This window comes from Schistocerca nitens, chromosome 1, assembly GCF_023898315.1.
Source record: "Schistocerca nitens isolate TAMUIC-IGC-003100 chromosome 1, iqSchNite1.1, whole genome shotgun sequence".
Classification (NCBI taxonomy): Eukaryota; Metazoa; Arthropoda; class Insecta; order Orthoptera; family Acrididae; genus Schistocerca; species Schistocerca nitens.
In genome coordinates, this window is record NC_064614.1 from 1,080,755,052 (window position 1) to 1,080,769,860 (window position 14,809).

At 39.4% G+C, this 14,809-nt stretch overlaps 1 protein-coding gene across 3 annotated transcripts in view; it reads right to left on the reverse strand.

The window, feature by feature from the left end:
* Positions 1-1,531: 1,531 nt before the first annotated feature.
* The window catches only part of LOC126198368 (zinc finger protein 16), a 128,855-nt gene continuing 115,577 nt past the window's right edge, over positions 1,532-14,809 (reverse strand). For 2 of the 3 annotated variants that reach the window (XM_049934715.1, XM_049934716.1), the window contains exon 7: positions 7,082-8,678. In XM_049934715.1, coding sequence (XP_049790672.1) covers positions 7,650-8,678 — 1,029 coding nt within the window. In that variant the 3' untranslated portion in view covers positions 7,082-7,649. Of the gene's footprint in view, positions 1,669-7,081; positions 8,679-14,809 lie in introns of those variants that run through there. The other variant, XM_049934717.1, reaches the window with a different exon arrangement.

The following is a 14,809-nucleotide window of genomic DNA, read 5'->3' on the forward strand; positions in this document are numbered from 1 at the left end:
GGCACGTGCACCTTCCGCCGACCACTGGCGACAACATCGATGTACTGTGGAGACCTCACGCCCCACGTGTTGAGCAATTCGGCGGTACGTCCACCCGGCCTCCCGCATGCCCACTATACGCCCTCGCTCAAAGTCCGTCAACTGCACATACGGTTCACGTCCACGCTGTCGCGGCATGCTACCAGTGTTAAAGACTGCGATGGAGCTCCGTATGCCACGGCAAACTGGCTGACACTGACGGCGGCGGTGCACAAATGCTGTGCAGCTAGCGCCATTCGACGGCCAACACCGCGGTTCCTGGTGTGTCCGCTGTGCCGTGCGTGTGATCATTGCTTGTACAGCCCTCTCGCAGTGTCCGGAGCAAGTATGGTGGGTCTGACACACCGGTGTCAATGTGTTCTTTTTTCCATTTCCAGGAGTGTATTAACTGAGCTCCCTGAAATATCCACCATTTACCTTGACCCAATGACTTTCCCATTTGCATAAGTCTAAATGCTTTTGTTAAATCTTGTAAGGATCTACTTTTCCTCATCTTCTCATTTAGTCATGCAAGCATGTTACACACAAAAGATTATACTGAATTTTCTGGTGATCCCTCTTTCCTGAAACCAAATTTTATTTATTGTAGTGTATTAAAACTGTTTAAATGCAGCCTTCTCAAAAACTGTCAGAAACACTTGTAATAAAGATATGCCTACAGTTATCTACATTCTCTCTTTTTTCTCTTATGTTATTGTAATAACAAAGTAACAAGCACTGTCATCTCTCAAAAACTCAAATGCCCCTGAAACACATACTATGCCAGTCAGTTTGTAAAACATTTATAAAAGGCGCACTCTTCATAAATTACTTGATATTACATCAGAGTCATGTATTCAAACTTCAAAGATTTAATAATTGATTTAAACTACTATCTGTTTGTGCCCAATACCTGCAACTGACATAATTGTTCTGGAACAGCAGCTTATGAGAATTCTGCATAGTTTCATGTACCAATGAAATTTATGTTTAATTTATCAACTATTGACAAGGAGGCTGACACCATGTTACAATGACACACTTCCCGAAAGGCATCTTAAACAAACAGGTACAGAGCAACTGCGTTTTGCATTCCTCTGTAAACTGTTTCACAGCACATGCATAACAGAACTAATTATGCTAACATGCAGCTTACAGAAGCACCCAGGGACCCACAACAAGACTTTTTAATAAAGGTCTCTCAGCTGACAAATGAGAACAAACATCTTACAAAACCTGGTTTAATATTTGGGAGCAATCGAACAAGTGCAATAATGTATTGTTTGCAACTTCAACTTTCATAGTCTATCCAATAAAGCACAAGCACAAGCACAAGCACACACCCACACACACACACACCCACCCACCCACACACACACACACACACACACACACACACACACACACACACACACACACACACACACATACACACAGAGAGAGAGAGAGAGAGAGAGAGAGAGAGAGAGAGAGAGAGAGACTTGAACACTAGCTTCTACAACTATGGCTTTCTGAATAGTTGTTGTTTTTCTTCTTATTCTTTTTTGCAGTCTCTCTCTTGATTTGGGCTCCTGGATGACTTTCTTGCCAACTGTTGTAAAGCCCTGTTTCCTCCAAACCTTTCCTCTTTGCTGAATGAAGGAATCCGTTCTGAAAAATAATGCTAGCTTATAGTCATGTCATATTCTGCTGTAATATGATTTGCAGTTTATCTATATTACTAACCAGTATTTAGATCCATACAGAAGTACTGCCACATGTAGTACCTTTTAGCTCATGTCAAGCAAGTCACATTCACCATGCACCACCTAACCATGCCTGCACCTCTTTCACATTATGGCCTTACATGTTTATCTTCGAGCTTTCCTGTTTCAATTTACTCCTGAGTTATAGAGCTGGCTAACACTACCAGCACTACTCATTAACAGTCAGAACATATAAAAGTCAACCACAAATGGGAAGGGCATGTCAGTTCTCATAATCTTCATGTTTCCCTTTCTTCTATAGTTGCCAACAAGAAGATTTTATTTGGTCCTTGACAGTTAACACGTTCTTAACACAGTGATACTCATACCGTAACAGCTGTCGAAGTGACATGACTACACACTGGTTACCATGACTGACATGGTGTATGTGGCAACATCTCATGTGGCTCACTCAGTTGCCACCAGTACATTTTGCTCATGTTAAACAACGAAACTGCAGCTTCTACTTCACCACAGTATTTTTAAATTACAATGGTTTGTGAGTAGGTATGAAAGCAAATAGATTGTTTGGCCACAATCTTCCAATTTCTGCAGACTGAGAGCTACACAGAAAATGTGATGTTAAGGAAGCATGCAGGAATGGTGGAGTGGAAAAATTCCATATTTGCCACAGCAACAGTCATTTTCACTGCACCCAAGCATAACTGGTACAACCTAACTAACAAAAAAATTTAAGATGCCACACAATTTCCATTCCTGCTAGATAACAATTCAGCTACCTTGTTGTATTTCTCAGGGCCATCTCCATGTGGTTTTAGTATGTAATTCAAGCAGTTGCAATCTAAATGGTTGCACAGTTTTTCAATAGGACATGGCAATTAGAGAGCACTAGGTCAGATGGACAGCTCTACTGAAGGACAGTGGATGCTGGTTTCTTGAAGGAACTATCTATGTTTGGGAAATCACATAAAATATAAATTTATGTTGGCTGGACAGAGAGAAGAACTCACTATTTCCAAAGATGAGTCTAATGTCCTACCTATCACACCGTCTCACTCAAGATGGTTGTATTTATAAACAGACTGAGATAATGAATCATAAAAAAGGAGAGTTCTATTTCAGTCTGATCATAAGAAACTTGGATCTTATATCATTTAAATGTTTTTTTAATCTTCTTTTTTCTTAGGCAAGGCCATATTATACATACCAGTGGTATTACTAACCTACCCTGGGATGGAACAAGTTGCTACAACTAGAAAAGGAAGTGCATCTGATAGTACTGTATGTACCCTGTACAATTCATCCACAGTGACAAAGTCTTTCCTCACTTACAAGGAATGGATATTCAAATTGTAAAGATTATCAAATGTAGTGCCTACAAACAGACCATTTCAGCTGGATTGACTATGTGGGCCATTCACTATCACTGCACCCAATTATTCTACTCCCCACTCAGTTTGATGTACCTATATCCAGCAGCTTAATAATGTGAATACCCATTCTGTTTCTTTCACTTCTTGAAAATATGTAACAGAATTAAAAAAGAAGTCATTTCTGCTGTTAGTACATTAGGCAAATTTAATCCTCTTTCATTCTTTGAAATCCAATATATAGTTTAGAAAAAAATACATAATTTTGAACTAAGATTTATCTGTTTTGAACATCAAACCAATTGCTGAAATTTGTCAAAACTGCCACTTCCATCTGATGGGCCTCTCTAAATTGATAAAGTTAAGAAGGTCTAATTACAAAATTCCAATTAAAACACTGGATTACTTTAAAACTGATACTAATCACACCAGGCTGTATGTAGTTGGAGTGGCACAACTGGAAGAAAAAGGATGTGGCTTATAAGGGTGATTCACCAGTTAATTATGGTAACAGCCTGCTTTTGTTTCCACCAGAAAGAAAAGGTGAATATCTCAAATTGAATAAATTTATAATACAGGAAATTCAAGTAATAAGATTGTTGTATAATAGCTATCCACTGAAATATTAAGTTTCCAATTGCTGGTGCAAGGACTTTTTGATTTACCAAAGAGATTCTTTAGGAAATGTTGCACACTGCAAATAAGCAATTTCAAATCTTCTTGGGTCCACAGAAATTGTAAATCAACTTCATCTTCGAGCTTACACCATAGAAAAAGTCCACTGGTGTCAAGTCAGGCAAAAATGTAAGCCAAATGATAATCACTTCACATCCTGTCCAGTGACCATGAAGGAGCAGGATGGGCACTTTTGTAGCCACAGGTAAGGACATTTTCACATTCACAAGTGAGTCATAAGCTGGGAACCCATTGTGCTAGTACTACATACAGCTATCCACTTCAGGTGGAGCTTCCTTAAAGACCCAGTAGCACTTCAGTAAGAAATTGTGTGTGCATGTGCCTCGATATGGTTTCTTCCATGAAGTTAGGAACACAATATCAAAATAATCCTTCAATGAGCATTCAGACTCCATTACCTATGTGTTCAATTTGTCTTAGCAAGAGCGGATTCTCAGCAGCCCAATAATGCATTATTTCCTACATTCACCTTTCTATTACTTGTTAAGACTGCTACATCAGTACAGAGATTTCTTTGAGGATGGAATGTATAATCCTAATGTTGTAACAGAACCAAGCAACAAAAATCCATGTGTGTTCTGCAGTTCTGTTGGATAATCTGCTGGTGAAGTAATGTGAGACATATGGAATCAGTTTGCATGCAAAATGTGAACAATGTTGAACTGGCTTATCAAAGAGGCATTTGCACTTTATCTAATGCTTAACTGTGGTTTATGAGCATTAGCAGCCATAATGTCTTTCATTCATTCCATTTTTTGCACACTTGCCCCTCACCCTTTGCATAACATTTCAGTGTCACTCTAATAAAAAAATTTTGCAGGTTCACTTGATTGTCACTATTGCTGGACACTATTTGAATTTCATAATAGATAAATCTCAAGTTCTTAACATAATTTTTTTCAGAATTGCCCATCTCATTTAAGAGAGTATAACAAGATATGTTTTATGTACAACTTATGCATTCTCATCTTGTTCCTTCTGTATTTTTTCTCAGAGAGTACAATATCTACTCCCAGTTTCTCATGATCTGTGAAAGAGCTTTTTTTGTGCAACCTACACGTGATACACATGAATTACACCGAGAGCTACCTTTCATTTGTGCCCCCTGTATTCCAGCATCACAGTGGTGCAACACTCCATTTCTTCCTTATCTGACTGGTGTATTTCCATATTATAGTATGAAAACATGAACTTCAGCATAACGTATCAATCAAACCTTGATGTTTGAAAGTAATAAAACCTCATTCTTGGAACTGTAATTTCTCCAAAACTGCTTATCAGATTTGGAAGAGTGTAACATGATTGAAATTGTCTCTCTGAGATATATTATGCTAGCAGCAGAAGTTACTACAACTCCATTTGAGAAAGTGATGTTGATTTGATATCTTTATAATTAAAATGGTTATGACAAGACACCACACATCATTTAGTGAGGATATTCTTACAATTAATCTGGGTGTACATTGAATTATGATACCTTAGATGATTCTAGAAGTATTTAAGGTAAACAGTTTAGCTGAAACACCCTGTAACCCTTTATATAAAATAAATAGTTGTTCACCATTATGATAAAGAGTGTTTCGATTTGTGCAGACACTATGGTACAAAATTATTTCAGTTGGCCCATAAGACTTGAATAAATTTTATTGAATTTATACTGTTTTTCAAAGTGAGATATTCACTATTTTCAAGATTACCTTTTCAAAAAGAGAACCTTTATAAACATTTTGTACTTTGTTTTCAATTAATTATCTCTCTTCTTTCACAAAATGTTGTCACAAATTTTGTTAGATGTGTTTATAGTTTAAATGAAACATAATCTTACACAGAGGGGGAAAATGTAGTGAGGAAAGAAACCAGGAAGAAACAATGAACAGAAACAACAATTCATTTACAATGTACTTGTCACACTACTTTCCTCTGTAATTTATACACCTCAACATATCAATGGTTAAAAATAAACTACATAGCTCTTGGTTACAAAGTCAATTAAAAATCCCACAAAACTGAAATGCTTACAATGTGGAGGGTAGGGATGTCGTGGCAGTGGGAGTTGTGGAATGCCCAATCATATTTTGCACTTTGTTCCCTGTTGCACCTAAGCCGACATATTCTGAAGAACGGACTGCAGCTAAACTTATTAAGGAAGTTATATCTAAAGATCAGATGTGGTACATGGAGTGAAAAGGGTACAACTAGAATCTCAAATTTTTCCATACTCTGTGACAGCAACAAAAGCAGAATAACTCATGCTGACTCTTAATTTCTTATAGAATTTACGGGAAAGTATTCATGGTTGTCTCAGCTTTCTATATGGAATTATATATAAATCATTTTCCAGATGCGGGGAAGGATGCATGACAAGTTTCATGCCTCAAAGGTGAAGCAGTTTTGTCTTTATTTTTAATACACTGTCATTCTGACCAGTTTGTTTATATCTTAAAGTGACACACTTAGGTGGTCCAGTTCTGACCATACAAAGAAATTAATTATTTTATAACAGCTTACTTTATACATTTTTTGTCTGTCAGTTTAATAAAGCTATTTGCATTTCTTTCTTTATGACCCTACTTCATAATTTTTCAAACCATCAATTAGACTGTATCATTCAACGCATTTCTTCTCAAAAGTCTGCAATGCTACTTTAATGGGCATCAAACCATTGTTTTCCTCAACAACAGAGTAATCTAGAACTGAATATCTGATATAATAATCTCAGACTGATGTCAGGGCTTATTTTACTCATTATAGTAGCAATCTTCGAAATATATTTTATAGTGTGCTTCTCCAATTTGCACTGGATAATGGTCCCACAGTTTAAGAGAAGCAACCATATCAATGGCAAGGCTACAAAGAAAAATACATTTTCTTTCTCTGAGGTAAGCACAGTTAGCAGTTCATCAGTCTTCCATTCTTCCCATCCACATTACTGATCTGTAGTGCAATGGGGATTGCAAGAAATACTATTTTTTCCTGTATTTTTGGATTCATCCTATTTCTAAAAGCTCAGTACAACGTTAAAAAAGGTTAATAAATATTTATGTTACATGTATGTGTTGCAGACCAAATTGTAGAGTCCAATGATGAATATTCATCCACAATCATCTATGGTACTCAAAAAGTGCTTTGAGAAGTTTTACTTCAGTACTGTTGAAATATAAGAAATAATTAACAAAAGGGAATTTTAGCTCTGTGTAAGCATAATATAACATTTATAGCATCAGTTCACTTTTAGGAACATAATCATTCTTATTCAATAAACAAGATAAAACACTCCAAATATATGACGTATTGATTTAATGCAAATGGTTGCACTTAATCATTTCAACTGTAATAAATTAGCATTTTTACTACACAAAAATATGTACTCCGGTTCATAAATCTCAGACATTAAATATTTTTTCCAAAATGTTGTATAAGTGAAACCCGCTATGCAGATTTGTGCACAAATACAATCTTGCTTTCTATATTTTGTCAAGGACATAAATAAACTCTAAAACAAAATAGAAGTCCATTTTTACACTAATACTTTGCAAAATACACACAATTTGTCACTGATAAAAAATAAAACTGCATCAAAATATACAATTTCACACGCAACAAGCTTAAGAATGAAGTTTTTTTTTGTCTTGCAAAAATAGTTTCATTCAGCTTCCCTGAAATTACTTTACTGTCTTATGTGTCTTTGTTTATAATTAAATCACTAATCTACAGTCAACAGAGCAAGAACTAACAGAGAAGGCAGACAAGTAACAATATGTATGTTTTATAAAAACAAGAACAGTACTTTCAATTAATAAAAGTATTTCAGTTAAATATTCATATTGCTTATCCTCTTTAGAGACTGTAACAATCTATTTCATATATGAATTGGTACATGAACCAGAAGTTCAGATCTTTTTGTAAATGTTTCACTGCACATCTCACATGTATATTCAACTTTCATATCTCCATCTTCATCACTATCAGACAACATACCCGCATTTGAGACAAGTTCAAAAATTGACTGCTTTGGTTCTTTTATATCATTTGTAGTTTTCAAATTGTTTCTAACAACTTTTTCACAACTGGCATCAGCCTTCGTTGCATTTGGAAACCTAGCTACTTCTAACTTTGCCATTTTCACATTGTGATAACTAACATTTTTTGTCCTTGGTCTCCCTTTCATGGACTCTGGAGTTTTGCTCATAGCAGAGTCACCAGCTGCCTTCAAACTGACAGCTTTAAGGGCTGCCAGTGTGCTGAGATTCACATTCTTAGTTCGTGGTCGCGGCCGGGCTTCACCAGCGGGTCGTGTACTCTTCAGAAAACCTCCAGAGACTGAGCTAGAAATTCCAGATTTTGCATTTGCACTATCAGTTTTTGTACTATTCACTCCACTGCATTTACCTTTGGACTTACTTAATCTTTTACTGGGGTCACTCTTCATATCACTGGTAACAATTGAATTGAAATTCTGCACAACTGAATCTAGATTATCAGCAACTGACTGAAGATTATTCGCAGTATGAGTCCCTAGATCAGATGCTGTTGTACCAGAACCAGATTTTGGTTTAATTTTATACTTGCGTTTAATAATTTTATGTTTCACATCATCAGAATCATCTTCACTTTTGTCTACAGAATCCATTCTATCACTTCCAAATGAAAATAAATTGAACTCATGGACACTAAACTTACGTCTTCGTTTGTACTTTCTTGGACCAAGTTTTGGTAAACGGTGTTTTGCAGTGTTTTCATCACTATGTTTTATTAAATGTGCACATAAATCTTCAGAACAATCAAAGGATGCAGCACACACTTTGCAAACAAAATGAGGCCCACTGCTTGAGCTGGGCATCATTTCAGGACCAGAGTGATGAGATCGGATGTGTTCACGAAGAACAACCTAGAAGCAAACATGTTTTAAAATTAATATATGCAATTTGAAAATAAACAGTAATTGAGTTATAACAAGTATAATTTGGCACGGACAACCAAATAATGCCTGTTATAAAACAGCTGCTGCAGAAAATGATCATCTAAACAAACGTTTTACAGTTATGGAGTTTGAATTTTATAACACAGTGAAATAAGGCTTAATATGACTCCACTTTTACCTCCCACTAATGTAAAATCAGAATAATTGTAACTGGAAGGAAGATACAGAGAAGGAATGTTAAATTACAAATTATTTAGGAATAATGAGATGACTCATTGAAAGGCAGAAATGCTGCGTCACGACAGGTTCACAAACAAAAGGTACAGAGCTTTGCTGTGCTAGCTTTCAGAATGAAATTCCTTTCTCAAGCTGAAGGAGAAGCATGCACACATACGCACAAACATGCACAAACAAGCGTATGCACAAACACGCCCATGTGTGCACGCACATGGACGCATGCACACACACCTGTCTCCCTTCATCCAGGTCTTTCCTGGCCCGTGGTGAGTATAATGGAGTCAATTGGGGTGCAGGGTAGGGTAGGGTAGGGTGGGGTGGGGTGGGGGAGGGTTTGAGGGGTGAGGGATAGAGAGAGGCAGGGAAGGGGTTGAGCATCTAGCGACTTGTCAGGGAGTGGGGACCAATCTGTGGGCTAGTTAGGGGTGCAGGTAGAGGGGGCAGGTGGTAGACGGCTGAGCATGATTTCACAGACTACGGTGTGAGATGGCAGCACACAACTAGCTGACACGTACTGGACGGGGGTAATGGGAAAGGGATGGTGTACACGCTATCTCTCCCCCCCCCCCCCTCCCCCCCGCCCAACCTGCCCCTCCACACACACACACCACACACACACACACACTATTGGGTGGGCAGTTGGGGGGGACAGCGAGTTACCTTATGTTTAGACCAGGAAGGTTCCGGGAGCAAAGAATGTGTTGTAAGGATAGTTCCCATCTGCGCAACTCAGAAAAGCTGGTAGTGGTAGGGAGGATCTAGATGGTGCAGCCACTGAAAACTTGCATGTTGTGCTATAGGTGGTCTGCCTTGTTTTTGGCAACAGTTTGACAGGCCATTCATTCTGGTGACAGCTGGTTGGTTGTCATACCAATGTTAAACACTATGCAGTGGTTGCAGCAGAGCTGGTATACAACAAGGCTACTTTCACAGGTGGCCTGGCCTCTGATGGGGAATGCTAAGCCTGTGACAGGACTGGAGTAAGAGGTGCTAGGTAGGTAGATAGATTAGGTCCTGCATCTGGGTCTTCCACAAGAGCATGATCCCTGTGGCTAGGGATTGGGGGTGGCATTCGAATAGGGTGGACTACAATGTTATGGAGGTTGTGTGGGTGGCGGAACATGACTTTGGGAGGGGATGGAAGCATCTTGGGTAGGATGTCCCTCATTTCAGGGCATGATGATAGATAATCAAAGCCCTGACAAAGGACGTGGTTCAGTCGTTCCAGTCCCGGGTGGTATTGGGTGCGGCTCTCCACCATCCCCAAACCTTTACCTCCCGTGACCCTACTCGTCATTGTAGATGCAACGTCCTTATAGACCAACATCCCTCATACCCATGGTCTTGCCGTGGCTGAACACTACCTCTCCTAACGCTCTGCAGATTCCAAACCCACCACTTCATTCTTTGTATATCTAACCAATTACATCCTAACCCATAACTACTTCACATTCTAAGGGAAGATATACAACCAAATTTGTGGCACAGCCATGGGCCCCAACATGGCACCCTCCTATGCCAACCTCATCATGGGCTACCTAGAGAAAAATGCCTAGCTTCCCAAACCCCAAACCCCTTGTCTGGTTCTGGTTTATTGATGACATCTTTATAAACTGTACCCAAGTCCAGGACATCGTATCCTCATTCCTCCACAATCTCAAACCTTCTCTCCCATCCACTTCAAGCCATTGTGTCACCTTCCTAGATGTCGATCTCCTCTCAGATGGGTCCATCTACACCTCAGTCCACATAGAACCCACCAATCTCCAACAGTACCTGCACTTTGACAGCTGCTACCTCTTTCACACCAAAAAATCTCTCCCATACACCCTGGCTACCCATGTCAGATGCATCTGCAGTGATGAGAACCCTCTCGTGCAGTATGCTCAAGGCCTCACAAAGGCCTTCACAGACAGGCAATACCCCCCAGTCCTAACACACAAACATATCTCTCTTACCATATCCCCCACACACCTGATACTAATGTCCATGCCAAGAACCAACTACAAAGAAGTGCCTCTCTTGTCACCCAATACCACCCGGGACTGGAACAACTGAACCACATCCTTCATCAGGGCTTTGATTATCTATCATCATGCCCTGAAATGAGTGACATCCTATCCAAGATACTTCCATCCCCTCCCAAAGTGATGTTCCGCTGCCCACCCAACCTCCACAACATCCTAGTCCATCCCTATATCACTCTCACCCACAATACCCTGCCACAGGTATCATAAAAAATTGTGGAAGACCAAGATGCAAGACCTGCCTATTCACCCACCCAATACCTCCTACTCCAGTCCCATCACAGGCTTATCCTACTCCGTCAGATGCCGGGCCACCTGTGAAAGCATCCGTGTTATATACCAGCTCTGCTGCAACCACTGCATAGTGTTTAACATTGGTATGACAACCAACCATCTGTCAACAACAATGAATGGCCACTGCCAAACTGTTGCCAAAAACAAGGTGGACCACCCAGTGGCACAACATGCAGCAGAGCACAAATGCGAGATTTCAATGGCTGCTTCTTCTTCACAACCCTTGCCTTCTGGATCCTCCCCACCAGCTGTGCAGATGGGAACTATACTTACAGTACAACCCTCACTCCCATAACCTCCCTGGCCTAAATCTAAGGTAACTCGCTGCCCTCCCCCCCCCCCCACCCCCACTGGCCACCCAATAGTGTGTGTGTGTGTGTGTGTGTGTCTGTGTGTGTGGTGCATGCACGCGCAAGTACATCATCCCTTTCCCATTACCCCCAGCCAATGCGTGTCAGCTAGTTGTGTGCTGCCATCTCAGTCTGTGAAATCGCATCAGTGTCAGCTGCCTGCCACCTACCCCCTCTACCTGCATCCCTAGCTATCCCACAGATGGCTCCCCACTCTCCCACGAGTGCTAGACACTTCCCCCCAATCCCCTCACTGTCTTCCACCTGCCTCCCTCCATCCCTCACCCCACCCCACCCCACCACCCCATCCCAGTACACTCGATAGGGCCAGGAAAGAGCTGGCAATTAAATCAGCACAATGTAGGAGACAGACGTGTGTGTGTGTGTGTGTGTTTTTCTCCTTCAGCTTGAGAAAGGAATTTCATTCTGCAAGCTAGCACGGCAAAGATCTGTACCTTTTATATGTGTATCTGTTTATGACTCAGTGCTTCTGCCTTTCGATGAGTCATCTCTTTATTCCTAAATAATTCGTTATTCTCGACCAGAAATGTTAAATTACTTAACCCAAGTTTGTGAAGCAAGCACGTAACAGGTGCAACCTATGAATAATGCACAAAAAAATCTCTATAAAATAAAACACAATCTGAAGTGACTAAAAAAACACCTGCAAAACAAATTATGTCATTCTACTTGCAGAAGGGAAGCCTTTTCTTTTTAATCTTCCCCAATTTAATACTCTATCTTTGCTTAGGAAGGAACTAAAAGCTAAGATAGTATACATACTTTTATACGTGTCTGTCAGTAATACCTACAGTTCTCCTGAAAGTAACTACTGAGCAGAAATTCTGTCTTAGACATTTAGAATTTACTTCTGCTACTTCACTTACACATATTTTCTCAATTGAGTTTTGAAAAAATGTAAGAAGCAATTGGACTGTGATTGGAATGGCACATTCATAAAACCACAATATAAAAATTATTTAATTTATCTAAAATAAAGGAATGAAATGTTACTCTGCACATTGAAAATCATTTAAGTTTATTCACTCAATGGAAGTTTATACATAATATGCAATACCTGTTAACTGTAAAACAATGGTTAGTCTGCTTCCAGATGAAACTCTGAATATCAAATGGCGTCATTCTTGAGAAGACAGAAGAGATTTTTTGGAGGGATATACTAATTGCAACAATAAACAGCTATTAACAAGTAAGAATACAAATCAATAAAGATCCAGAAGGAAAATTTAAAATAATAATAATAATAATAATAATAATGGAGAAATGGGATATGTGGGAGATGGTAGTCCCTACAGGAAGAGGATGAGAAGAATAAGACGCTTCAGGTACATATTGTATGACTCCTCTCCACAGTTGTAGCCACTAATGCACTACTGTGAAGCTGAATGATGGAGATGGCTCAATCTCCAGTGGTATATCCTTTGCCTATCTCTAGCTGGCAAGTGATTAGAGATGGTGACATGCATTTAACAATCACTAAATGTTGTGTCAGTGTCCTGGGTTGAATCACAAACTTCTCAGCAATGTTCCGAGGACTGAGGGGGAGATGTCCTGTTTTTTCTTTCCTTTTCATACTCATTTTTAACACTTTACTATAAATGCACTCATCACAGTTATCTACATGAAACACATTTCACACTTCACTTAGAACTGAAAGCAATGTCACGGCACACCATACGCACTAGGGTCTTCCTAAGAATGCACTGTGACAATTCTATCCCAACCCCAAAGTTCAGCACTAACAAGGGAAACTCCCCATTGCACCCCCATCAGTTTAGTGTCAAAATGGGCAAGCAATTAGTCCATGAAGTGAAACAGAGACAGCAAATGGTCCAAGTTAAAGATGTGCAATACTGAGCATATTACAAGAATGACGGTGTTGTGGTTGCGTGGTCGTGGTGTTGGACTGCAAAGTGGATGATCCAGGTTAAAATCTCCCTTGTGCACCCCCCCCCCCCCCCCACACACACACACACAAAATTATGAACTTTCCGTCCGGTCATCCGGTCATTGATGTGAATGAGTCATGTAGTAAGAATATATTACAGCAGCAAGTAAATGAGATGAATAGTGATGTCAAGCAAGATGCCACATAGACCTCTCACAGAAATGAAAACAGCAAATAAGCAGATGTGAACTATGTAACAAGAAAGGAATTCAGGAGTCAAACCTCCCAAAATGAACTACAAGAGTGATAACATGTGGTACTTGTGTACAACAAGTAGGAGGTACATAAGTCTGGAGGTCCCTTCCTTACACCTTGCTGTTGTAAACAAACTTTACACCGTGACACGGACACAAATTTAGATACAGTGAACACACACATCAATGACTGGACAGACTGGTCATAACTTTGTGGGGGGAAAAAAATATTGGGAATGAGGGAGATCTGAACATGGCTCTCCCCCTTCACAGTCGAACACCATGACCACACCAACCCCAATGCCATCGCTAGTCAAATGCGCACAATGATGCACGTCTTGCACTTTGACTGTTCATAGTTTTGATCTTGCTTCTTTTTTCACAGTTCAGTATATCTTCTTCCTGTTTTCATGCTTGATCTGTGTTCAGTTTTTGACAGGCAATCCATTAGGCCACCTTACCACTAAATCTGAGGGGGGTGCGATGGGGAGCTTTCCTTGTAAATATGGGAATGACTTTTATACACATATTTTATAACATTAATGCTTGTTTTTCATTATTTTCTACTTAATTAATGAAATAGTTACTAGAGTTTTGCATTCCAACCACTGGTAAATTATCAAGAGACGCGAATAGTCATGAAATAGAAGTGAAAACAGTTTAATCTCACTGATTCAGTGCCATAAGCTACAACTTATTCTTTAACGAATACTTTAAAATACATATATAAAGTGCAGATTACTCCACTGAAAGCAAGAGAATATGAACACATATTTCAAGCAAAGGTGTTTATATTTCTGTTGCGTGTTCTTACAGCGATAGGCACTTTCCTCGACACAAAACAATTTTGTAGAGATTCCAACAATTCGAACTTTCTTAAATTTCACTTGACTTTCTAATACTTGAATATTTTTCCAAATGCAGTTACTTTTGCTTAAAAAGTGAATATGCTGAAGCGTCTTGCCATTTAAGGTGCAAATGTAATTACTATTATGGACATGCTTTCTTCTTTGTTGGGAAACAGTTT